We start from the raw sequence: 24,577 nt of genomic DNA on the forward strand, positions 1-24,577 counted from the left end.
GTCATCAGTCACAGATATGACAGAGATAGTGGTGACTGAAGATCTGACTAGTCTGAACCCTGCACAGGGCAGTCTTTGTGTTATAACGATTGTGCCCATAAGCTAGCATTGGATGAAAGCATCCACTAAATGACTGCTTACGAGAGAGACAGACACAGACAGATCTCGGCATCTGCTCTGCGCAGGGAAGAACAGATTTGGGGAGGCGTAGGATAATTAAAGAGGGGCGAATGTTAATGTGTCGGCCCCACCTCCACCTGTTTAACATGCAAGAGCTTTAGAGTGACTGACAGGCCAATCAATGCAGTGAGTCAGCACAGTCTGCTCAGCAAGAGCCCTCTGAGATGTGACAGGAGGGAGGTGGTGTGAAAAAGAACAAGAAATTGACTGGAGAAGATCTAGAAATGGATAAAAGAGTGGGTGGCAGAGACTTGGTTTTTATTCGGCCCATCTGTTATTCTCACTCTGTTCAGTGCCTTCACTGTGAAAAAAACAGACAAAAGCAAATATTTTCTTTATCCTCAACACTTGGATGAATAAATAATCAGTTTAAAGTTATTAAAATGTTTGTAATTCTGTTAGATGTTTTTTTTAATACAAGGAAATAAACAGTTGTCAAAGGGATAATGTAAATCTAAATTTGATATGAAGCAAGCCTTAATATTAATTTATATTTGTAAGAATATATATATATATATATATATATATATATATATATATATATATATATATATATATATATATATATATTGTATGTATATGTGTGTGTGTGTGTGTGTGTGTGTGTGTGTATATATATATATATATATATATATATATATATATATATATATATATATATATATATATATATATATAAAATTGTATGTGTATTTAAAATATTCAAGACTTTAAGTATAATATCTTTACAACATGATATAAATGATTATTCAAATAATTTCTTAATCAGTATATTTATGTTACAATATAACAATTTTAATAATATTAACAGACTAAATGAAGGTGTGATTGAAATACCTCCACAGATCAAATTTCTTGATCAGTATTTTTGTCTTGTTTTCCAGTAGAAATAACCTATACATTAAAATATAATAATACTTGAACATTTTTAGTAGTATTATTATACTGATTAAAATATAATTTTAATCGTTTGTTAATGGATATTTCTGTGTACCTCCACAGATCTTTATGAAGTACGGTCGCCAGCGGTGGAAACTGCGGGGTCGGATTGAAATCAATGGCAAGCAAGTGTGGGATAGTGAGGAGATGGTCTTCCTCCCCCTTATCACAGAGTTCCTGTCTATAAAGGTAGTTTTTATATAAAAATACAGTCATTTTTATATCATCATATGGTTTTTCTCCCTTCCTTTTTTTCTCACACATGTCTCTCTCTGTCCTTCTTGTCACACTCACATATGCACCACAGTCACATCAATCTGTGAGACATTAATGCACATAACAGCACAGCAGCTGGACTTTGACTTGTTTTTTCTCTCCCAATGGTTCCGTGACACTTAACTGCATGTGAGAGGAAGGGAACATCTCTCCAGGACAGAGAGAGAAAAGCAGGGGGATAGAGACAGGAAGACTGCATGGGATAGAGTGAAGGGAAGATATTAAAACAGAGAGGCTCTAGGGGAGGAATGAAGAGAATGCAGCTGATGTTTGTCAAAATGCTTTCGATTGGCCTGAGATATATAAAATATACTGTTGAGGCTGATTCAAAGTGCTTTGTGACTTTATAATTTAAAAGCTTATGTCCGACTGGAACATCTCAACATCCATACTACAAAACTGACTTTGCCAATAGTGTTATTGTGCATTATTATTCTAAAGAATACAATTATTTTTATTATAAAATAAATAAATAACTTATGTAATAATAATTAGAATGATAATTAGATTAATTAATTTTACATTTCAAAGACTGAAATGTTCTTCAAGAATTCTTCCAAGATTGGTCAAATCCCAAAGGATGAAATTATATCCTAGAAATTTCCCCACGAAAATTAAGTTAAAACCATAATATGGAATTTAAAGGTGTTCTTGTGGATCTTAAAATGCCCTTCTCACAAAACACGCAGCCTGTTTAACAAGTGATTACTAATGTTGGAAGGAACTCGTGACGTTGTGCTGGTCATGAAACTGATGATGACATTTCCTCCTTAATAAACACCTCATTTCTGCTTGTCAAGTTGACGGAGCTGAAGAGTCTGGCCAATCACGTGGTGGTGGGAAGTGTCTCGTGTGAGACGAAGGACCTGTTTGCTGCCTTGCCTCAAACAGTAGCTGTGGATATCAATGACTTAGGCACCATTAAGCTCAGTCTAGAGGTCACCTGGAAGTAAGTACAGCTTTAAGGGATCACATCAAATGTCACCCAATGCCATAACTTGAATTTTGTATTTATTTTAAAATAAAACTCTCTCTTTTCTTCTGTAGTCCATTCGATAAAGATGACCAGTCGTCCTCAGCTAGCACCGTGAACAAAGCTCCTACTGTCAACAAACGCTTCTCTACCTACAACCAGAGTCCTCCAGATACACCCTCTCTACGAGAGCAGGCCTTCTATGTGAGTCTGTCCATTCAGAGCATGTTCTAATTTGACTGACCAATCATTTAAAATATAATCTATTGTCCCTTGAATATATACAGTGGGATCCAAAAGTCTAAAACTTAAAGGGGTAGTGAAATACAAATCTGTCATTAATTACTCCCCTTCATGTCATTCCAAACCCGTAAGACCTTTGTTCATCTTCAGAACACAATTTAAGATATTTTTGATGAAATCCGAAAGCTTTCTGACCCTCCATAGACAGCAATGGAACTTCCACATTCAAGACTCAGAAAGGCAGAGAAGAAGAGAGGAAATTGTTGAATAAACTTGTTATTTTTATCTTCTTTGTGCACAATAATGTAGCTTCATAACATTATGGTTGAACCACTGATGTCACATGGACTATTTTAATGATGTCCTGACTGCCTTTCTGGGCCTTGAACATAGTAGTTGTGTTGCTGTCTGTGCAGGGTCAGAAAACTCTTGGACTTCAAAAATATCTAAATTTTTGTTCTGAAGATGAACAAAGGTCTTTCAGGTTTGGAATGATATGAGGGGGAGTAATTAATGACTGAATTTAGATTTATGGTTGACCTAGCCCTTTAACAGTACATTTTTCCCCACTTTTTGGTACAATTATTTTCAATTACCATATATAAAAAATTTTGATAGTTCTTTTTACAGCAAACCTGAATTTCAATTGATTTTCAAACTTGTATATTTAAATTTTATAACAATTTATATTTAATTTTAAATAACGATAAATATTTTTATATTATAATACTATAATATTTATAGTAAGTTGTACATTTTATTTAATTTTTATGACTTATTTATTTACATTTATAATAGTAAAAGTGAAAAAAAGTGAGGATTTATTTACTCATTTTTCTGAAGTATTTTCACATACTGCATGAGCTCTAGCTGCATACATCCATCTGTATAAAGAAATTACATGAACCGTGCCACAAATTTGTGTATTTGATTTTTGACCTAGAAATGGTACAGAATCTTTGTTTTTATATTTTTCTAACCAATTGTATTTAACCCTTTCATGGTTTATTTTGAATCTCAGACATGTATTATGTCTTTAGGCTATATCTGCTTTCATTACCCATGTGCTTTGCTTTTGAAATATTCTGTTATGATACATTTAATAGGAATTGATTCAAACCCGACATTTCTACTAAGTGCATACCATCATAATGTCGATATCACCACAGATCTCTCTCCTCTGTCCTAATGGAGATCTCACAGTTCGCCAGACTCTCTTAAGATTTCAATTAGCACAATAGGCTCCACATAGACTTAATAGTAGTCATTTCTCAGAAGCATCTTGATCTCACAAGGTCATGTTAACTTGTGGCTTCAGCTCAGATAAGTTTGATGAAATGGAAGAAGTCTGAAAAGCTCATAGCTTGCTTGGTCAGATTACCATAGACTATGTAGCGTTAGCTCGCTCAAAACTCTCATGCTCTCCCACCGACTGCGTGCAGACAGCTCCACGGAGCATGATGTCCAAACAGCGCTGGTCCTTACTGGATGTGTTCAGAGACACACTGACAGAGAAACTGACTCAGAGCTGCTCATGCAGTGATGTCACCTCGGTACGCCTGGGTTCGTCTCTGCTTTTCAGCCATGTAAGTGTGGTCGGCCTGTAGAGCTAGATGTGTAGCTTTAGTTAGTTGTAGTAGTTGGCTGAAATGGTGTGACAAAAACAGGTTTGTATGGTCCTTCTGCTAATGAGTAGTGTCTGCCATCTATCTAGAAAATTATAGTTGTCGTAGTGATGATTATCACTCTGTCCTGTCGTTACTGTCAGTTATCTTTAATTAAATAGAGCAAATAGGATTCCTGTGCATGTTATTCATTGTCTGTCCAACTGCGCGTGACAATAGTAGCATCTACAGCCGTCAATAATGCATTCATTGATGCTGTTATTGTTTTGAAGGGTGGTCACATTAGCCGAGTGAGGGAAGTTAATTATAGGGAGCAGGGAGTGGGTTAGTTCACTGGGCTTGACGCCAGTCTGCTCTCTACTGTAATGAAGCTCCGTGTTCAAAGATACACACTAATACTTAGTGACAGTCAACATTCCTATCATCCTACTGTACTCTTCTCTCCCTCCTAAAACTAGCCTGCTGTCTGCTCACAGTCCTCAGATATTATTTTAGCATATATCTCTCACTGTGGACTTTATGGCAGAGTATGAAATGATTGCCTTTCACATGACTCCATTAGGACTTCAACGCAGGTATCATGAAGGATATTTTTTACAGTCTCTATAAGCCAAGTTAGTTGACTCTGCAGTCTTTGTATCTTCAGGTCAAGTATTTAAATAAGAAAAAACCTTTCATAGTATATATATTCACACACACTTGCATATATTATGAGGGGCCATACAATCCATAATTCATTCTGGCACTCTTACACACTTACATTCTCCATTCACATACATACATTTCTACTCTTACACACACATACGTTCTCCTTTCATATATATATATATATATATATATATATATATATATATATATATATATATAGTTTTGCTTTTACAACCATACATCTGTTTTAAAAAAAATAAATTAATATTTTTATATTTTTTATTTTATTTATTTTAAATAAATACAGCCTTAGTAGGCTTAAGAGACTTCCATCAAAAACTTTTAAAAATATTACCCACCACAAACTGTTGAACAATAATCAGTGTGATCAGCTGTGTTCATAAAAATAGGTGTATTTAAATTTGAGCACTGTGTTCCAGCTTTGCTCCCCAAAGTTTGATGCTTTGAGGTACATTACTGTGAGTCATGTGAAAGGGTCTTTACATGAATTATTTACAATGTATAATCATTTATGTTCACATAATCTCTTTTTGTCCAACTAGAATATGTTGAGGAGACAAGAGGAGATGGAGAACGGAACGGCATGGTCAAACTCTTCCGAATCCTCTGATGATTCCTCCAGTCCTCAGCTTTCCTTGGGAATGCGCCATGCACACAAGAACTTAGTACAGCCTGAGGTACAAGCTGCTCCTCCTGCCATTGAAATCTCATTTGCACCCCGCGAAACAGCGACCTCTACTCCCACCCGCCTGCCCAATCAGAAAGAAGAGGAAGAGGACGAGGATCTGAAGAAACCAACAGCCACCATAACAGTCACCACCGAGGCTCCTGTGAAACAGGAAGTGCCCAATGGCCATCCGCGCTATTCTCGCTCCCTTAGCCACATCAGCGAGATCAGCGCAGATGGTGTTTTGACAGAAAGACTCGCTGGGGAATCCTTGGAGGCCCATGAAGTGTCTTCTTCAGTGGTCTCTTCGGTATTTGTAAGTAACATTGGCATGGATATGCCCATGCGAGCAGAACCGTGTTTTGTAGTACCAGACACTCAGGAGACCTGCCCCGTTCCTGATCCCTCCACGAGTGAGCCATCCTGTCCCGCTGAGCCACTGAACTGTTCAGAAAGTTGCTCTCCTGCAGAAACCACGGCTTGTGACTCTGAAAAAGCTACAGAGCCCACGTCTAGACCCACCTGTGGAGACAAAGACTCTTTCCCAAATGCTAATGCTTTGTCCGAGCGGATGGACTCCAAGAATCCTAGGACTGACTCTTCTCATGAGCCACACGACACAAAGACACAAACGGACGACCTGCTGGCAGAGAAGTCTGCTTCTTTAGTAGACACCAGACCCGTGGGTGATTTGGAGGGACAATCAGCAGACAGTGGTTTGGTGGAGGCCCTTGGTGCCGTTTTGTCCTCCCTTGATGACTACAGAGGCCAGTTCCCAGAACTACAGGTCCTAGAGCAAGAGCTGAAGCTGCTGGAGGAGGCGCTAACAGTGAGTGCTGAACCTTATTGTTGTGGGTTAGGGTTGGTAAAATTACTTCTTTTTTTTTTTTTTAAGTCAAATTCAAACCATTTCAAAACTGTTCGTCTTTGACAAGTATGTTTTGTATTTTTTTTTTAAAAAAAACAGAAAAAAACATCCTCAAAAAATAATTGAAAACCTGAGAAATAATTAGAAATATACATTATAAATATCTAAGTGTTTCTTAAATAATTAAATGATTATCCTGTAGACTCAAGATGTATTTAAGTTGTGTGGAAAATGCTATTACTTTTTACACCCCATGGCATTTTTATGATTTAAATTGGCCCATTCGTTCCATTTTTTATTAACATTTGATAACTTTTAGGAGCTGGAGAAGGTCAAAGAGGTTGAAAGTGAAGAAAATTCAGCATTAAACTCTGTCTTATCCAACATGGAGTGAGGGTTCACAGATGTGTGGGTGTTAACACTTTTAAGATTCTCAATGTTTTGGTCGCGGAAGCCTTTGGTTATTGCTGGAATCTTAGCCCAATGATAACCATCAAAATCTCAGATCCGGGTTTGAGTTCCAGAGACTTTGGTCTTCATCAGTTGAACAATAGAGTTCATCAAAGACATGATGTCTGCTTTCAGTATTAACCGCTTCATCCTGTGTCTACAGAGAGGTTTTCCCGGCACAACTAAGCTTAGTCATAGAATAAACACAATGTGTCTTTTTCCAGAATTAGCTTTATTAATGTTCCAAGGTTTCATAAGTGAACTGTCTACTGACAGTGTCTGTGTCATATTGTGGATTAACAGATATAATTTTTCCTCTATTTGTAAAAACAAACACTGCTTTTGCAGTATTGTTAAATGTATTCACCAGAGTTTATATGAGAAATGTGCATATTTGATGAAAGATTAGACACAACTTGCACAGACAAGGTCAGCTAACTATTCTATCACAAACGCCTCATGTTTACAATCTTTTGGTTATACTTTTGTGCGTTTTGACACGTAGTCTGATGTGAAGTCTTGCCTCAGTATATACTGGAAATGTTTTACTGTAAATTTGATTTTTGCTAGTTTTTACAAGTCAAAAATGTTTTACGAGGTGATTGACATTATCTTGTAAACAACTAATACTTGAATGTTAACTTTAAGCCTTAAATTCTGGGGTTTCTTTTTTTTTTAGCCAATAATTTAAATGTAATTTAAACTGTGTAACTGATACATTATAAACTTAAAAATCTAAAGTTTTTAATTTGTAATTTTGCCTATATCTGCAGGAACGGAGCCGTAGTCGCTCATCCAGTGTCAGTCTGACGGTTGAGACAGCTTTAGGGAGCTTTGACTTCCTTAATACATCAGACCTGGAGGAAGAGGATGAGGAGGAGGAGAGTGTGAAAGACAGGTCAGAACTCCACAAATGTTTCATCCTTCTGCTGTCAAATTATATTTTATAGCACAAAAAGAATCTGGGTTCATCAAGGTTTTTTTCATCGAAATGCATTGCTTCTGTAATGTTGTTACACTACTGCCACCTAGTGACTTGAAGGAGAACCGTTAGTCTGAATGACTGATTTCACAACTTCCTCTGTTCAATCCCAACTTTTGAACTCCTTTTTTTCTGAATATACTGTGTTGTCATTTTATGACTTGTGTTTTTTCTCATGTGTGTTGTGATGGATACAGAGTGGAGGAGCCGCCAGCGGCTGTGGAAAGCGCAGGAGAGGATGAGGGCTGTGAAGCGCGATGTTGGGACACTCCCTCCGGTCCTCTCAGCACAGGCTGCCCGACTCTAGATCACACCCTGCTGGTTCATCTGAAGAACTGCAGCTCGCAGCTGCTGGTCAGTTACTGTAGTCTATAGTACTAGATATGGACATTAAGTCCCATATACAGGGGGAACAACTTGAAATACTGAGAATGTGTGCAGAACATTTTTCTATGACATTGAATATACTTGTAAATACATAATCCCCCAATTCCACACACAAGATTCAAGGCTAGTCCCGGATTAAAATGTATGTTTAAACACCTTTAGCTGAAAATATCTTGCTCTGACATATCTTCTTCCGAGAAACTTGGCATGCTCTTGAATAAAAAATAACAATGATGTCTAAAATTATAAGGTATGTCCAAAAAAGTATAATAGTCTAAAATTTAAACTTGGTGTTTATAAGTATACATCTATATATGTTATTTAGGATTAATATATGTTCACAATAGAAAATGGTTATTTTAAATTGTAACATATTGTTTTTGCTGTATTTTTTTATCAAATGAATGCAGCCTTGGTGAGCATTAATTTTTCATATTTTCATACTGTAACTGTTTATTTACACTGTGGACAGTTTTATTATTGTTTTAAGCAGAAATATGTATGTATCAATTTTAAATTGGTCCTGTTATTCAAGTTGAGATCACAAACAGACTATTTTCCTTCCAAAGTGTTCTTTTTAATGGCAAGAAAACAGAATTCTGTTTTTTTTTTCTGTTGTCTTGAACATAAGCATAAATACATTTCCACCAACAGAGGTCTGAGCATCTGTATTCATACTCTGCGTTTTGTTTTTGTGAACAGAGGTTAGGCACATTCGGGCCTCTGCGCTGTGGGGAGATGTACGCTCTGGACCGCCTTCTCAGGGAAGCGCGAGTCCTCGAGCTCATACGATGGGTTGTGAAGGACTCGAGGGGCGAAGTCATCCAACCAGAAGAAGGTGCGTCTCAAACTGTTATAATGCTTCATTTAGTTTACTTTACATCAGTCACTGTGGTGTTTGAGTTATATTTATCTTACCTCATTTCTTTGCAAATGCTTATGCATTGTTTTCCAAGCATTGCATGCCTTACATTTTACAACAGAATGTTATTTGATAGATTTGTAGTTTTTCCTCTCAACCTTCTCTATTTCTCGCTTTCTCTTTGCATGTCGGAGCAGTTGTTCCTCAGTTAGATCAGTGCCAAGGGGCTGTGTTGCTGTGGAGGCAGTGCACGGATGGCTGCAGCGTCTACAGCGCGTCCACAGAGGCCTTCTTAAAGGCACTCAATGACACTTACGCCAGCAAACTCCCTGAGAGAGGAGCCGGATTCACAGACACAGGTATATGTGTGTGTGTTGTGTATTAATGCATGACCAAGCACTGTAAATGAGTTATTGGGAGATTGGTTTCTAAATTGAAACTGCTGTACAATCCATTAATCAACATAAATTGCAACCTTCATTTTCTGTATTTCATCTCCGGGAAGGATTTAATATCCTGCTAATCATTGTTTCTGATGACACCGGGTGTAATTAAAAGTGTGTACATTTCAATAGACTAAATCAAATTGATGAATCAGACTGAACTTGTGTGTGTGTGTGTGTGTGTGTGTGTGTGTGTGTGTGTGTGTGTGTGTTAGTGTTTCTGCGTCTGCTGGAGCGAATCCTGGAGAGGAAGTTGCCCAGGCGTACAGGAGATGCGTCCAAAGAGACTCTCACACTCTTTCAGTTTTGGAGCTACTTGGAAGCAGAGGGGGTGAACGACTTGGACACACACATTCCTGAGCTGGCGGAAGAAGGTATGTTCGAGCGTCATTAAAAGGGCTGTTCACATGGACGGCAGTTTACAGTGACAAACAGATCGGAAGTTGTGCGTCCCCTTATAAAATATTTTTTTTGTCTTGTTTTCCAGTAAAGGACAAATTGAACTGATCGAAAAGTGATAGTTAATAGATGCTACTTTCTATTTATCATAGAATCCTTGAATAATAATAAAACGATGTTTCTTGTGCACCAAAACAGCATGTTAGAATTAATTCTGAAAGATCAAGTGATCATGGCTGCTGTAGATATATAATAAAATGGAAAACAGTTATTTTAATTTGTAATGATATTCCACAGTATTACTGTTTTAGTGAGCAGAATAGACTCACTAAAATATATTACCAACCCCAAAATTAAATTTTTAGCCCATATAGAGTTTTATTATTGCCGTAAGCATAAATCTATACTCAGAACAATAAAACACTGTTTATCAAACACATTCTTGCCAATGGGGTTAATTTTTTTTTAGTGTTTTGATTCCAAAATAGTGTTGACATCTTATTTTTCCCTGCATTATATCCCATGCATTCATGATCGTATTTTAAGAATCAGTTCATAGCTCACCATTAATGTTACTGTATTCAGTAGCAGAATACCTACTTTGACCAACAGTGCAGCCACCTCTGGTGCTAAAATTGCTTTCATTGTAACAAGATTTGATTTTGAGCTTAATGCTTGACAGGGAATATCATCCGAAATGTGATTTGAATGCAAAATCCAGTTTACATGGAAAGTTCTTCAAGTCATTAGAAATTGAGAACCCACACTGAAAATGAATAATGTCTGGCCGTTGCAGATTGTTTTAAGTTTGAACGCCCCCTAAGTGTTAATGGACTATACTCGTCTATCCACAAACATTCATTAGCAAGAGTGATTGTGTTACAGATCTGCCGAATCAACCCCTCCCCGTCCCAAACTCGGCAATTATCACCCCATTCCACCTCTCAGTCATTGTGGTTTCTTGGTGCATCTTTCCATTCCTCCCCCACCTAATGTTCTCTCAGCAGTGTATCAGTTTCATCCATGTCTCTCTCTCATTCGCCTTCTCCTGCAGTGTGGCTAGTTCAGTGTCTGCATTCTGGAGATCAGGATGTTCTGGTTAAATCTTTGAAGAAGCCTCCGGAGTGCAGTCTGAAGAGGGAGGGCTTGCATGCAGTCAGTCTGCTGCTGAGGGATCCGAGAGGGAAAGTGTGTAGTGCAGCCAGCTCCCTGCTGCGGAGTCTAGCGGATCAAACCCGCCACAGGGAGAGGGTATGTGCAAACTCTCAAACTCCTCTTTGTACTTTTGGAGGTAACGGTTTCAGCAGATTTGCATATACCGTATTTTTCGGACTATAAGTCGCACCTGAGTATAAGTCGCATCAGTCCAAAAATACGGCATGATGAGGAAAAAAACATATATAAGTCGCACTGGACTATAAGTCGCATTTATTTAGAACCAAGAACCAAGAGAAAACATTACCGTCTCCAGCCGCTCGAGGTCGCTCTATGTTTTCAGTGTAGGCTACAGGAGCACTGAGCAGAGCACCCTCTCGCAGCTGTAGATGGTAATGTTTTCTCTTGGTTCATGTCTCTTAGTTCATTTCTCTTGGTTCATGTCAAATTAATTTAGATAAATAAGATATAAAAAAACTTTTATTTTCAGTGAAATTTGAAGTACTAAATAACTACAACAAAATAACATTTTTATTAAACAAAAACACTAGACATATTTAAAATAGAAATGATTGATTATTATTACAAAATACACAAAAAAAATACACAAAAAAGTACAAAAACTTTAAAATTAAAACAAAATATAAATATAATTCTAAATATTGACAAAAACTAAAATAGTATATCAATGAAACTAATATAACACTAACACTTAAAGGGATACTCCACCCCAAAATGAAAATTTGGTCATTAATCACTCACCCCCATTTCGTTCCAAACCTGTAAAAGCTTTGTTCATCTTCGGAACACAATTTAAGATATTTGGGATGAAAACTGGGAGGCTTGTGACTGTCCCATAGACTGCCAAGTAAAATACACAATATTTTAACACAAATAATGACTTTATTCAACAATTTGTCTCCTCTGTGTCTCTCCACTTCACCGTAGTGCCATGTGTTGAACACAGGCAGCGTACGCTCTTCTGTGTCAGCCGCGCTAAACAGATGCGCTGTTTTCTTTCAAATCAAAGCATAAATATAATTAGAAAACGTATCCTTGTGGCGTGTCTGACACATTATGTTCTCCAAAATGTTGCAACGATGATGCTGAGAGACAAACTGTTGAACAGTCATTAATTTTATTAATCTGTGTACAAAAAAGTATTGTCGTTGCTTCATAACGTTACGGTTGAACCACTGATGGCAGATGGACTATTCTGATGATATCTTACATACTTTTCTGGACCTTGACAGTGTAATTTTCTTGGCAGTTAAAGGGACAGTCACAAGCCTCCTGGTTTTCATCCAAAATATCTTAAATTGTGTTCCGATTTTGACCCGGAAAGGAATGTCTTTTTCTTGAAAATATTACATAATGTTATCGCATTGGATTCAATATTACTAATTTAATCTCCCCCTCAAAAATTATGATTGATAATGAAAAAAAACTATAATTTTTTACACTTGTCAAAAAATTACCTGCCTACAAAAAAAGCTTATAAACATGGTTTATTACAAAAAAATGGATTCATATTCAATAATGTTTTTTTTCACTCAAAAACTGAGTTGCATCAGATGTGTTCAATAAGGCCTACAGTCAGTCAGCACTAAAATGAAATACAAAACACAGATGGAATCTGGTTAAGCGTAATTAGAGATGTTCAAGCAATTATTCAAAAGCTGGCCATTTTTCACCACAAACACTAAATTAGGTAATAAGGAATTATTATGCACATCACAGGGGTTAATATTGGTGCATCCCTAATCATGACTAGTAAGTACAAAGTGAATGTTTAATGCTTTGTTATTCAGAAAGGATTTTGAGTAGATCCACTGAGTGTCTCTCGTTACTGTTCTGTCTCAGGCGTTGGTGAGCTGTCTAGAGTTGCTGGAGGATGAAAGTGTTGAGACGCGGATGTGTGGATGTAAAGCACTCGCATGTCTGAAGGTCAGTTCATGCATATATAAACATCTCTGCAATAACCAACACCACTCAATGTTTTCCCACACTGTTCATATATATGTGTATATATGCTTGCATAACATCAATAGCCTGGTGGTTAGATGTGCTCTAGTAATCTGAGTGGGAATCAGATTGAATATAGCATCACACCTCAGTGTTGGTGGAGAATTGTAAGTAAAGTGCCTTGCTGTCCGTGTTTGTGCATCACAGGCCAAAGAGAGCATTGAGCAGCTGGTGTATCTGTGCCGGACGGATAAGGAGGATGTGAGGGATGCTGCCAAACAAGCTCTGCTTGTGCTAGGTAAGCAGTGGACTAAACAACAGGAAGTGGACCCATGAAGGAGAGGTCGGTAATGAAAGCGAAAGAATGGATTTGCTGCAAATGTGTTCCTGGAAAACCTGCAAAGATCAGAGAATTTAAAAATGAATTTCCAGGCTGTAAGACACAGGGAAATTGATAAACAATCTTTAAAGTTTGCAAGATTTTTATACTGAATGTACAACTTTGTACTTATTTTCAGCTGAAAAAATATTTTGTCTTTCAAAAAAAGAATAAAAAAATAGAAGAAAAATATAGTAATTCATGATTATATTTAGTATTTATTTTAAATTAAATGATCAAAAGGTATTGAGACTTTAGAGGGAAGTACAATGTCTCTTTATATATTCGTAAAATATTTTTGTTTTAATTTGCAGGTGAGGAGGGGAAGATGGCCCATCGACACCTTGAGTCCTCACAAGATGGAATGTCCCGGCTTTTTGCGCCCGGCAGCATGGCCAGCACGGCTTTCTAACACAATCAACTGACCGATACTTGTACTAGCATCTCAGTATCCTCAATGTCATGATCATGCCAATTACAAACTTGAAATGCACACTATTATAAAAAAAACAACAACTAAAAAACGATCAAACCGTTTTAATGACACCAATCAGCGTGATCACGCTCTCAGATAGAGTGTCAGCATCACGTGGACGGATGTTATACTATCATTGGACAAGAGGACTTGTATGTCAGCCTGTATTTTATTAATATTTTGGATATGGCCTAAGATGAACTACTGTAAAGTGATGAGGTCAGAGACATAGTGGGAATAGGTTTACAAATATTGTTTTTCTGCCTTAAAATTCGGCCCAATGGTGTTGCCTTCATGATTCATGGAATGAAGCTGGACCCTTATCAGAAAGCTGTCGATGGGAGATAAAAGTGTGGGTTTCACTTTATTGGTGCAAGTAAGGCAGCGACGACCTGCAGAGTACAAAGAGAATCTGATTGTCCACTGAGTGAAGACTGCATATGTGTGTGTACATAATGATTGGAGAATGTATGTTGGTGGCTGAGGGGGTCTCCACCTCGAAACGTAGGATGGGGAACTTGGAAAGTGTTTCCTTATTAATCCCAAACTTTCATAGGGACCTTTTTGCCATAGTAACAGTGCCATTCCATACAGTCATATGCTTTATTGATACAGAATATATATCTATATTCCATTGGAAGTGTACATGTTTTGTGTTGTAATTTAGTTTAAATGTTTAAATGCTCAATAGCCAATACAGAGCTGATTTGATTCACCATGCACTTCACATTTGAGCCACTGGCATCGTAATATCTGCTGTAAAAGTGGTGAAGCTGTTCATTTGTTATTTTTTTTTTTTAAGATGTCATCATTATGAGTGAAAGCTGTAAACTGTGGTGAATATTGCCTTTTGCAGGAGATTCCGACAACCTTTCCGCGCTTGTGATCTGTAGAATGGCCATTGATCGTGTTTGACTCAGAGCATTTCTCTGTTGGAACCAGAGAAAGTTTGTTCATTTTTACATAACATTATTTTCTAGTTCAATCTGTTCCAGACTTAAATATGAGAAAGAACGCCTCTTCAGTGTATAAGTGCCTCAAAGAAGCATGGGGAGCAAGAGAATGAGATAGACTTTATTTAAAACTCAACACTGCGGTTTAGGATTGCAAACTGCAGAACAGATTTAAATATATTTTTCATTATTATCTACAGAATGTGCAGCATTAAAGAAGTGATTTACTTTTGATTTTTTTTTTATTATTATTTACTCTAAATATGTATATTGTCTGACAAGGATATTGCTGACATCAACTGTAAAGGAAACTATTAAAATTATTGACACTAAAACTTGGGTGACTAATTTATTAACAAATTTGATGCCTGTTATTTGTGTCGCTAAGAAAATTGGAAAATAAAGGAATTACATAATGGAGCATTTCCACTTTAAAACATGCATGCTCAAGTGGTCATCACGTCAAAAAAAAAAAAAAAAAACAGAAAACAGACTACCTATATATTAGCATCTATATATAAATGAAAAAAAAAAATATATATATATATATATATAAACAGGCTCTCACACTATCAATCCCTCTTATATTTCCAATTTGGGCTGTTAAACTATAATATTATCTTCTAATATTGACAAGAGGATCAGCTGCAATGCTTTACACAATTTACACAAAATTTTACATCGACAAACGTTTTTCTTAAAAGAAAGAAAAAAAACAGCCCACATCCGTAATTCAAAAGTAGCGCCCCACACGGCCAATCCGCTCACTGCTTGTGTTTACAGCCCTCCCCCACGCCACCGCCCCCCTGAGTGACGCGCATGCGCAACAGCAGCTAAGGGCCGCCATTTTGTGCGGAGCCTACTCTGCAAAAGCGGGAGAGGATTAAAACCGCCGGAGGTGAAGGACGCAATTTTACTTCGTCTCGTACTGAAGGAAGAACAAACCCTGGGCTTTCTATCGAATTCAACGTGAGAGTAAATCACCAAACGCAGGTAAAACAGCACTACTTTTCCCGAAAGGGGGGAGTTTTGCAGGAGCTTTAATCGGCCTCTAGGTGTCACGATGGGGCTCCCAGTCCAGGCGGCTGGCGGGGGGTGTTTGTCTCCCTCTATCGTTATCGAAAATTTAGCAAAAAACATTTATAACCCAGAAGTTAGGGCTTCAGCCCGATTATTAAACACTATTGAAACAATATCAGACAGCATTTCACCAAGATGCCAATATTTAACGACAGGATGTTTGATTCAATCTTTAGGCCAGGCGTCCATTTTCTGTTTCTTCTCTTTGTTTCCTGTCTTTAGAAACCCGCCGTTTCTACACGCGCACTTAGCCAACCAGCTAATATGCTTCGCAAAGTTAACCAAATTCCAGTTCTGCCACACCCAAACAGCTCAAAACAAACATCTAAATTAAAAAACGTCAAATTAGCGATGTTTTATTAAGAATATGTGCGATTTTAAGACGTGAAATACAGTTTAGCTCGCGCCTATTGACGTGCTCGCGCCCCTCCTCGAGCAGTTAAATTCAAACCCGAGCCGATGAAACATTGACCCGGTTCGGCGATAATAAAGTCCCATCTCTGCGGCCTGTGTTCGCTCTTTGGTCTTTTTCACTCCTGGAAATCCAGAATGATCGGTTTAGATGTAAATATAGAACAACTGAATGCCTCTTTGGCGTTTTAGCTTTAGTTCTGTCGCCGTTGCTAACGTATTGCGCAGATTAAAACCAAACGAGGAAGATGTCATTGCTAAATGACATCGATGGCCATTTTCGATAAGTAAGACCGAGGCTCGCCACCGTGTACTTCCCTAATCCCGGTGTTTATCACCTGAAACAGCGCTGAATCGCCGCGGTCGTCGGTCTCAGTGCGACCGCTCACTCTTATTGAAAGACCAACCTCAAGCAACAAACGACAGAAGGGATAAAAACTGTAGAGAGCTCCCTCTACAACCCGACTGGTAGTGGTACAAAAACACGATTAACCATCTCAGAATGCCCTCTTGCTGTGGAAAATCATAAGGGTGTTTTTAAACGTGTAAAGAGGTAAGGATAGTGGACACATTTGTACAGTTTTGTCGGTTTAATGGGTTGGTGGCCAAATGCGCGCGATCATGAGGAAGTGGAAATGAAGCGGTTCAGATGACGTTTTCTGGCGTTGAATCAAGAGTTCCATACGTGGTTTTGGTATAATGAAAGTCACGTTCAAGTAGTTGCAAGTTTGCTTAGGTTCTTTATTGTTTGTGTTAAGCAACTGCCAGATTTAAGTAACTGTGTATGTGTATATATATACACAAACACTGAAACACACGTATGGAAGTATGTATATGTAATGCACACAAAATAACCAAAAAGGAGTGTCAATCAAGCTTCGACTTGTATGACCTGTATACTAAAAGTCTGTTTTGTTTTGGAGTTTGGACATTGATGACTTGATTTGTTTGCATCTTTACAGGTTGAGCTAGATAGTAAGAAGCAAAGTTGAGAGAGGTAGTTCATTCATCAGAGGCAGAAAGTGGTGGAGGCACAGGTGTAGAGAGATGAAGCATTCATTTTTGATACAGGTAAACTCACAGCATGCTATACAAACAGAAGTCTCGGTAATGCAGACCACTATATTGTTCACCATTTGTAAGGTTGATAGCAAATTGCCTGGGTATGTGCAGGTAAACAAACACAGTCCAAATTGCAGTCAGGTAGGAAAATCTTAGCATACTACAATTAGCACTGCATTCAAATTATTTGGAAATCCTTGTAGGTATTACCCATGGAAGGGGGACCGACTGAGACAGTGGTGGAAGATGCAGTGGATGCTTTCAAGGCCAAGGAAGGGAAGACATACCAAAGGCGACGAGAAGATGAGGAAGTGGGAGCTGAATTGCTGCAGGCTGCTGGGTTAGAGCAAGCCCATGTTGAAGGCGAGCCTGTGGTGGAGGCTGTCAACAGCAGTGTGGAGATGATGGTGATAGACTCCCTGGACCCTGCCCTCATCCAGATGAAGACTGAAGTCATGGAGGCTGCTGTCGGTGCACCTGTTGGTGTTGCTGGTGCCGCCCATGAAGCCACGGTCACCACTGTCGATGACACTCAGATCATCACCCTCCAGGTGGTGAACATGGAGGAGCAGCAGTTGGGCTTGGGAGAGCTGCAGCTGGTGCAGGTGCCTGTTTCAGCTGTGCCCGTCACTGCCGCCACTGTAGAAGAGCTGCAGGGGACGCTGGTGGATGCCATGCCTAAAGATGGGGAGCCGGTCATCTGTCACACCCTGCCATTACCTGAGGGCTTCCAGGTTGGTCATATTTTTTGATCAAGCTACGCATTTCAAATGCCATGCTCTGTGACTTTCTGGTGAATCTAAATATTATATAATCTTATATTATCTACAGGTGGTCAAGGTGGGTGCAAATGGAGAAGTGGAAACTGTGGAGCAAGATGAGCTCCAGGCCCAAGATGATCAGGCTCCGCAGCAGGAGGAGGAGGATATGGTTGAAGCCCAAAATGAAGACCCCGCCTGGTCCAAAGATCCAGACTACACACCCCCTGTCAAAAAGGCCAAAAAGACCAAGAAAAGCAAGCTGCGTTACAACACAGAGGGTGATAAAGACATGGATGTGTCCGTGTATGACTTTGAGGAGGAGCAGCAGGAGGGACTTCTCTCTGAAGTCAATGCTGAGAAAGTTGTGGGTAACATGAAACCGCCCAAACCAACCAAAATCAAGAAGAAAGGTGAGAATGTGTGATAAAAACGTATTGAACAGACACTTGCACATCTGCTTGTCACTTGTGCATTATAGTGTCAGTATCCGATCTGTGTTGGGTCTAAATTGCTGTTTTTGTGCAGGTGTTAAGAAGACATTCCAGTGTGAGCTGTGCAGTTACACTTGCCCACGTCGTTCCAATCTGGACCGCCACATGAAGAGCCACACGGATGAGAGGCCTCATAAGTGCCATCTTTGTGGACGAGCTTTCAGGACTGTGACTTTGCTGAGGAACCACCTCAACACACACACAGGTGCCTGATTTAGAGTGCATAAGAAATTATAGTCTATCTTGTGTGAATTATAAAATGAAATGTTTTTTTTTTTTTTTTTTTTTTTTCCCTGACAGGCACAAGACCACATAAGTGCACTGACTGTGACATGGCATTTGTCACCAGTGGAGAGCTGGTGCGACACCGACGCTACAAGCACACTCATGAGAAACCATTCAAGTGCTCCATGTGTGACTATGCCAGTGTAGAGGTTGGTCTGAGAGCATCATGTTAAGCTTTTCTTTTTTTCATGGAAAGTTGCTTCCAAATTGACCTAAGCCTTGAAACTTTGCAGGTCAGCAAGCTGAAGCGCCACATTCGCTCCCACACTGGAGAGCGTCCGTTCCAGTGCAGTCTGTGCAGTTATGCTAGCAGAGATACCTATAAACTGAAGAGACACATGAGGACCCACTCAGGTCAGCAGCACATACCATTTTTCTTAGTTGTTCTTGTCAGATAAATGGGTTAGATAAATAGAACTGACAAGCAATTTTTCCCCCTGTTCTGTTCTACAGGAGAGAAGCCCTATGAGTGCTATATCTGTCATGCACGTTTTACCCAGAGTGGTACCATGAAGATGCACATACTGCAGAAGCACACAGAAAATGTGGCGAAATTTCACTGCCCCCACTGCGACACCGTTATTGCCCGCAAGAGTGATCTTGGTAAAACTGTGCTTTTGTAAAACTGTAAAAATGTGCTTTTTAGTAGCAATGCCTACTTTGTGTATTGATGTTTACACAATTGCTATGTCCCTTGCAGGTGTGCATCTCCGTAAGCAGCATTCCTACATTGAACAAGGCAGGAAGTGCCGCTACTGTGATGCAGTGTTTCATGAGCGCTATGCTCTCATCCAGCATCAGAAGTCCCACAAAAATGAGAAACGCTTCAAATGTGATCAGTGTGACTATGCATGCCGTCAGGTCAGACAGCTCGTGCAAAATGCTCTCCAAATATTTTTTTTTTTAATGCATTATTAATCACAGTGTAGGAAACTCTGCTTCACATTTACTCTGTGTTCTTGCTAACAGGAGCGTCACATGGTCATGCACAAGCGCACCCATACTGGGGAGAAGCCATATGCCTGCAGCCAATGTGAGAAAACTTTCAGACAGAAACAGCTGCTGGACATGCACTTTCGGCGCTATCACGACCCCAACTTTGTACCCACATCCTTTGTATGCACCAAGTGTGGCAAGACCTTCACTCGCAGGGTACGGTAATGAAATTAGTTTTTCAGAGTGCCGATACATTAAACAGTTTTTAACAAATGGCGTGTATTTTTATCAGAATACCATGGCCAGACATGCAGAGAACTGCAATGGTATCGATTCCGGCGAAGGAGAGAATGGAACTCCAACCAAAAGGGGCCGTGGAGGCCGAAAGAGGAAGATGCGCTCTAGAAAGGATGATGATGAAGATAGTGGTAAGTAGCTTTGCTGTCGCTCTGCTACTATGCCGATGGTTGTGTTTGTAGTTCAGCAAATCCTTACATAAAATCTGTCAATAAGAACTTGATTATATCAACTTTATTATTATTATTATTTTCTATAAATGTGGGTTTTAAGAATGGAATGTGTATGATTTTAAAATAAAATAAATCATGATGGTTTTATGAAAATTGTAATGCTCTGACCTGAATATCTCAGATGAACATGGAGAACCTGACCTGGATGACATTGATGAAGATGATGATGAGGAGTTTCTTGATGATGACCAGATGGATGTGGAACAGGCTCCACCCAGCATTCCCATCCCAGCACCAGCCGAACCTCCCGTCAAGAGGAAACGCGGCAGACCTCCTAAGAATGCACCCAAGGCTTCTCCTACCAAGTCTGTCGCCAAAACCACCACAGGTAACTTATGCGCTGCTGCATATTAAGATAATACATTCAGAATCTCCTTTACCTATCTTTAATGAAACCATTCTCTCTGCTTCTCCTAGCAGCTGCTGCCATTATCCAGGTGGAAGATGAAAGCACAGGAGCCATTGAGAACATCATCGTGAAGAAAGAGCCTGAGGGTGCTGATGCAGCTGCCCAGCCAGTGGTGGAGGAAGTGGAGGCTGTTGAGGCTGGTGTAGAAACAGTGCAGCTAACAGTCCCTGAAGCTGCACCTAACGGTGATCTTACTCCTGAAATGATCCTTAGCATGATGGACCGGTGATCTGGGGGTACATGTATATGCACAGGCGGGTCACACATGCTTGCATAAATGCACATCCCCATATGTGTCCCTTAATTCTATATATATACATACACATGCTCACATTTTTCTTTCCTTACCTCCTTTAATACAGAGCTCTCCTCTTGTCTTGCATCACATTTCTCAAAGACTATAAACCCTGAATTCTGAACATCCTGAAGTTTCTTACATTTAGTCTTTTCACAGTGATCACTAAACTGCGCTTTTCTACTGTTTCTATCATACCAGTAGTTCAACTGATGATTTCTTTATGCGCTGTTCTTTGGATGTGTAGAGGTGAGATGGTTTTCGAGGGCAGAAATGTCTCAGACATTTTGTGGTAATACAACGCATCTAGAGGTTTCTTTACCTTAATCTGCTGTCTTATTTCAGTTACCATGGCAATATTGAGAAATTATCATTTTGTGCCTGGTCAAGCATTGATATCTAGAATCGCCATCACTGCTGTAGAAATGGGCGTCTTTACCCCATCTATCAAAAAAAACAAACCCTTTCAATGTTTGACATTTCTGATGACTTTTATTCGCTGTCTGTTCCTCGTGCTCTTTCACTGGTCACAGTTGATAATATTAGAGAGCGTAGAAATGTAGCCATCCGATTATCAAGCCAGGGACGATGACATCCATCCATCCATATAAAAAAATACAAAAAAACCTGAGGTTGATAAAGTTGTACACAAAAAGGTAATCTTGGCTAGTCTTGCTTGTAAATATTTTTATTTTCTGTTTTATTATGGACATTTTAATCTTTTTCTAGTAAATTGATGACCTTGAATGCTAGGGCAATGGCTTTTAACAGTAGTTGTTTGGAAACATGCCACCGAAGGCTTTCAAATTACTTGTGGGGAAAAAAAGCCTGAAGAATCATGTAGGCTGTATAACCTTGTTCTTTCTGTCCTTCTGTAGCTTGAATCGTTGCATTTGATCTGCTCAACTTGCTTGATGGGGGAGGGGTTGCTTCATCTTTTTACCACTGCTTAAAGGTGTTGAGAGAGTGGCTCTAATATTGTACCACCTGATTGAATAGGCTTCCATGTTGGGTTTTGTTCTAGCTTTTGTAAAAGGAGGAAAAGGGACAGAACTGGGCAGGTACAGTGACGTGCAGATCTTTAATCATTTGGATTTGTTTCGATGTGGTCGTGTTCCCAACAACCATCCCTAATATTTAACTCTGTGACCCAAGTTAATAATTTCATGGGATTCTGAAAGGAGACTTGACGTTTACAATAGGTTTTTTCAGACCACATTTAATTTAAAAAGTTTAATATGAGTGTTCAAGGAATCTATTTTGATACAACTGTTTCTAGAAGGGGAAGCTTGGACAGGATATTTGTAAAAAGTATGTCACTTGTTCAAAAAAGCAGTGTCCTTATTTCAGATTTTTTGTTTTTCTGATTCAGAATGAAGTTTTCCTCCAACATGTAATTGCATTTAAATTGCTTTCTTTTTTTTAAGCTCTTAAAATTCTAGGTAAATGCATTTTTTTTTAAACCTAGCTGTACTGTGTGAATTTTACAATGGTCAGAAAACCAACCTTATAAAGACATTTATTATGGCTGGGTGGGGTATAGAGGTCATATGAGGTAAGATGGTGTGGAGAATGTATTGCTGTACAGCTAATAAAAAAATATTGTCCTAATTAAATGTGTCCATTTTTCTTCATTTTATTTCTGGAATTTGATGTATGCTACTTGAATCATAGACAGTTTAATTCTTTACTTAGTAACAAAGGTAGAATTAAAAAAATAAAATAAAAAAGGTTAAAAACCTATAAGATTATTTAGATCAGCGTGTGAAATGTTGCCGGTTAAAAAGGAGCAGCCTTTGAATTGCTCATTATGCAATGTTATTACCAAATCTTGGTTATAATCTTTTTGTCAACTTGTTTCATTTCACTTAACGTAGGTTTTTAGATTACATTAGATTCAACTTTGTCACTGCAAATGTAAGGTACAAGGCAACGAAATGCAGTTAGCATCTAACCAGAAGTGCAATAAGCAGTAAGTACAGAATATGCAAGGTCTGCAATATGTACAATAACTATACAGATAAGTATTATGGACATAATTTACAGATTTTAAATACTATTAGCATGATAGGTGTGCTTTGAACATACTATACAGGTGGATTATGTAAAAGTGTATGTACGATATATGCAGAACTATGAACAATTACACTATTGCAATGGACAGTAAAGTGCATAGAAAATATTTCAGTGTGCAAATGGATTATTTGGTGTTCCTGGATGAACAGTAGTGCGAGTAATAACAAGTTACTGTTTTTTGCTTGTTGTAAATAAGTAAATCAGACAGATGTAGTGTTGAAGAGGGGGAGGAGTCAGTGTGGGGGGTGTTGAGGGGTGTCAGAGGGCAGAGTTCAGCAAGGAGACAGCTTTAGGGAAAAAGCTGTTCCTGAATCTTGTGGTCCTTGTCCGGAGGCTCCTGAAGCACCTCCTGGAGGGCAGGAGGTTGAACAGTCCATGGTCAGGGTGAGAGGAGTCCTTGAGAATGCTGCGAGCTCATCGTAGACAGCGTTTCCTCTGGATGTCCTAAAGAGCAGGAAGTGGTGTCCCTGTGATGCGATGGGCAGTTTTCACCACCCTCTGCAGCGCCTTACGGTCAGCCACTGAGCAGTTCCCATACCAGACTGATGCAACTGGTCAGGATGCTCTCAATCGCACACCGGTAGAAGTTCACCAGGATAGATGAAGACAGCTGGTTCTTCTTCAGTGTCCTGAGGAAGAAAAGGCGCTGGTTAGCCTTCTTTACCAGGCTGGAGGTGTTTGTGGCCCAGGACAGTTCCTCCGAGATGGTGGTTCCCAGAAACTTGAAGCTGGAGACATGTTCAACAACCATCCCATTAATGTGGATGGGGTCATGCGTGCTTCCTTTCTTCTTCTTGAAGTCCACAATGAGCTCCTTAGTCTTATTGGTGTTAAGGAGCAGGTTATTGTCAGCGCACCATGTGGCCAGGTGCTGTACCTCTTCCCTGTAGGCAGTCTCATCGTTGTCTGTGAAGAGGCCAATCACCGTGGTGTAGTCTGCAAACTTAATGATGGAGGTGGATCCATGCACAGTCTTGCAGTCGTGGGTGTAAAGGGACTAAAGGAATGGGCTCAGCACACAGCCCTGTGGTACGCCAGTGTTGAGTGTGATGGTGGTGGAGTGGGCGTGGCCTGACCGAACATGCTGAGGCCTGTTGGTCAGAAAGTCCATAATCCAGTTGCAAAGGGAGGTTTTAATGTCCAGGTCTCCAAGTTTTGTGGTCAGCTTGGAGGGAATGACTGTGTTAAATGCTGAACTGAAGTCAACAAACATCCTAACATACCTGTTGTTATGGTCCAGGTGTGTGAGTGTAGAGTGTCACTGTTGAAGCGAGCATAAAAGTAATTTAGCTCGTTAAGGAAGGAGACGTCCGTGACCGTTGGAGTGGTGTTGCTTGACTTGTAGTCACTG

At 39.3% G+C, this 24,577-nt stretch overlaps 2 protein-coding genes across 7 annotated transcripts in view; both read left to right on the forward strand.

Annotated features, from left to right (window-relative positions):
- Positions 1–15,225, forward strand: part of LOC127977037 (rho family-interacting cell polarization regulator 1) — a 65,010-nt gene extending 49,785 nt beyond the window's left edge. For all 3 annotated transcript variants that reach the window (XM_052581688.1, XM_052581687.1, XM_052581685.1), the window contains exons 10-22: positions 1,183–1,308; positions 2,196–2,344; positions 2,443–2,572; positions 5,448–6,401; positions 7,664–7,788; positions 8,070–8,226; positions 8,962–9,097; positions 9,319–9,480; positions 9,780–9,938; positions 11,018–11,214; positions 12,982–13,065; positions 13,291–13,381; positions 13,777–15,225. In XM_052581688.1, coding sequence (XP_052437648.1) covers positions 1,183–1,308; positions 2,196–2,344; positions 2,443–2,572; positions 5,448–6,401; positions 7,664–7,788; positions 8,070–8,226; positions 8,962–9,097; positions 9,319–9,480; positions 9,780–9,938; positions 11,018–11,214; positions 12,982–13,065; positions 13,291–13,381; positions 13,777–13,874 — 2,568 coding nt within the window. In that variant the 3' untranslated portion in view covers positions 13,875–15,225. The remainder of the gene's footprint in view (positions 1–1,182; positions 1,309–2,195; positions 2,345–2,442; positions 2,573–5,447; positions 6,402–7,663; positions 7,789–8,069; positions 8,227–8,961; positions 9,098–9,318; positions 9,481–9,779; positions 9,939–11,017; positions 11,215–12,981; positions 13,066–13,290; positions 13,382–13,776) is intronic.
- Positions 15,226–15,711: 486 nt separating this feature from the next.
- LOC127977040 (transcriptional repressor CTCF) lies at positions 15,712–22,766 on the forward strand. 4 transcript variants are annotated; one of them, XM_052581696.1, is made up of 12 exons: positions 15,712–15,859; positions 17,647–18,177; positions 18,275–18,614; positions 18,730–18,900; positions 18,996–19,129; positions 19,214–19,334; positions 19,434–19,583; positions 19,681–19,841; positions 19,950–20,132; positions 20,209–20,344; positions 20,568–20,774; positions 20,864–22,766. In XM_052581696.1, exons 2-12 carry the CDS (start codon positions 17,656–17,658, stop codon positions 21,082–21,084), a joined length of 2,346 nt encoding a protein of 781 aa, XP_052437656.1. In that variant the 5' UTR covers positions 15,712–15,859; positions 17,647–17,655; the 3' UTR covers positions 21,085–22,766. The 4 variants fall into 4 exon arrangements, with proteins under 4 accessions (XP_052437656.1, XP_052437654.1, XP_052437658.1 ...); XM_052581694.1 differs by having other exon boundaries at positions 15,715–15,883; XM_052581698.1 differs by having other exon boundaries at positions 15,715–15,883; positions 20,867–22,766.
- Positions 22,767–24,577: the final 1,811 nt, after the last annotated feature.

Source organism: Carassius gibelio, chromosome B18 (genome assembly GCF_023724105.1).
Source record: "Carassius gibelio isolate Cgi1373 ecotype wild population from Czech Republic chromosome B18, carGib1.2-hapl.c, whole genome shotgun sequence".
Classification (NCBI taxonomy): Eukaryota; Metazoa; Chordata; class Actinopteri; order Cypriniformes; family Cyprinidae; genus Carassius; species Carassius gibelio.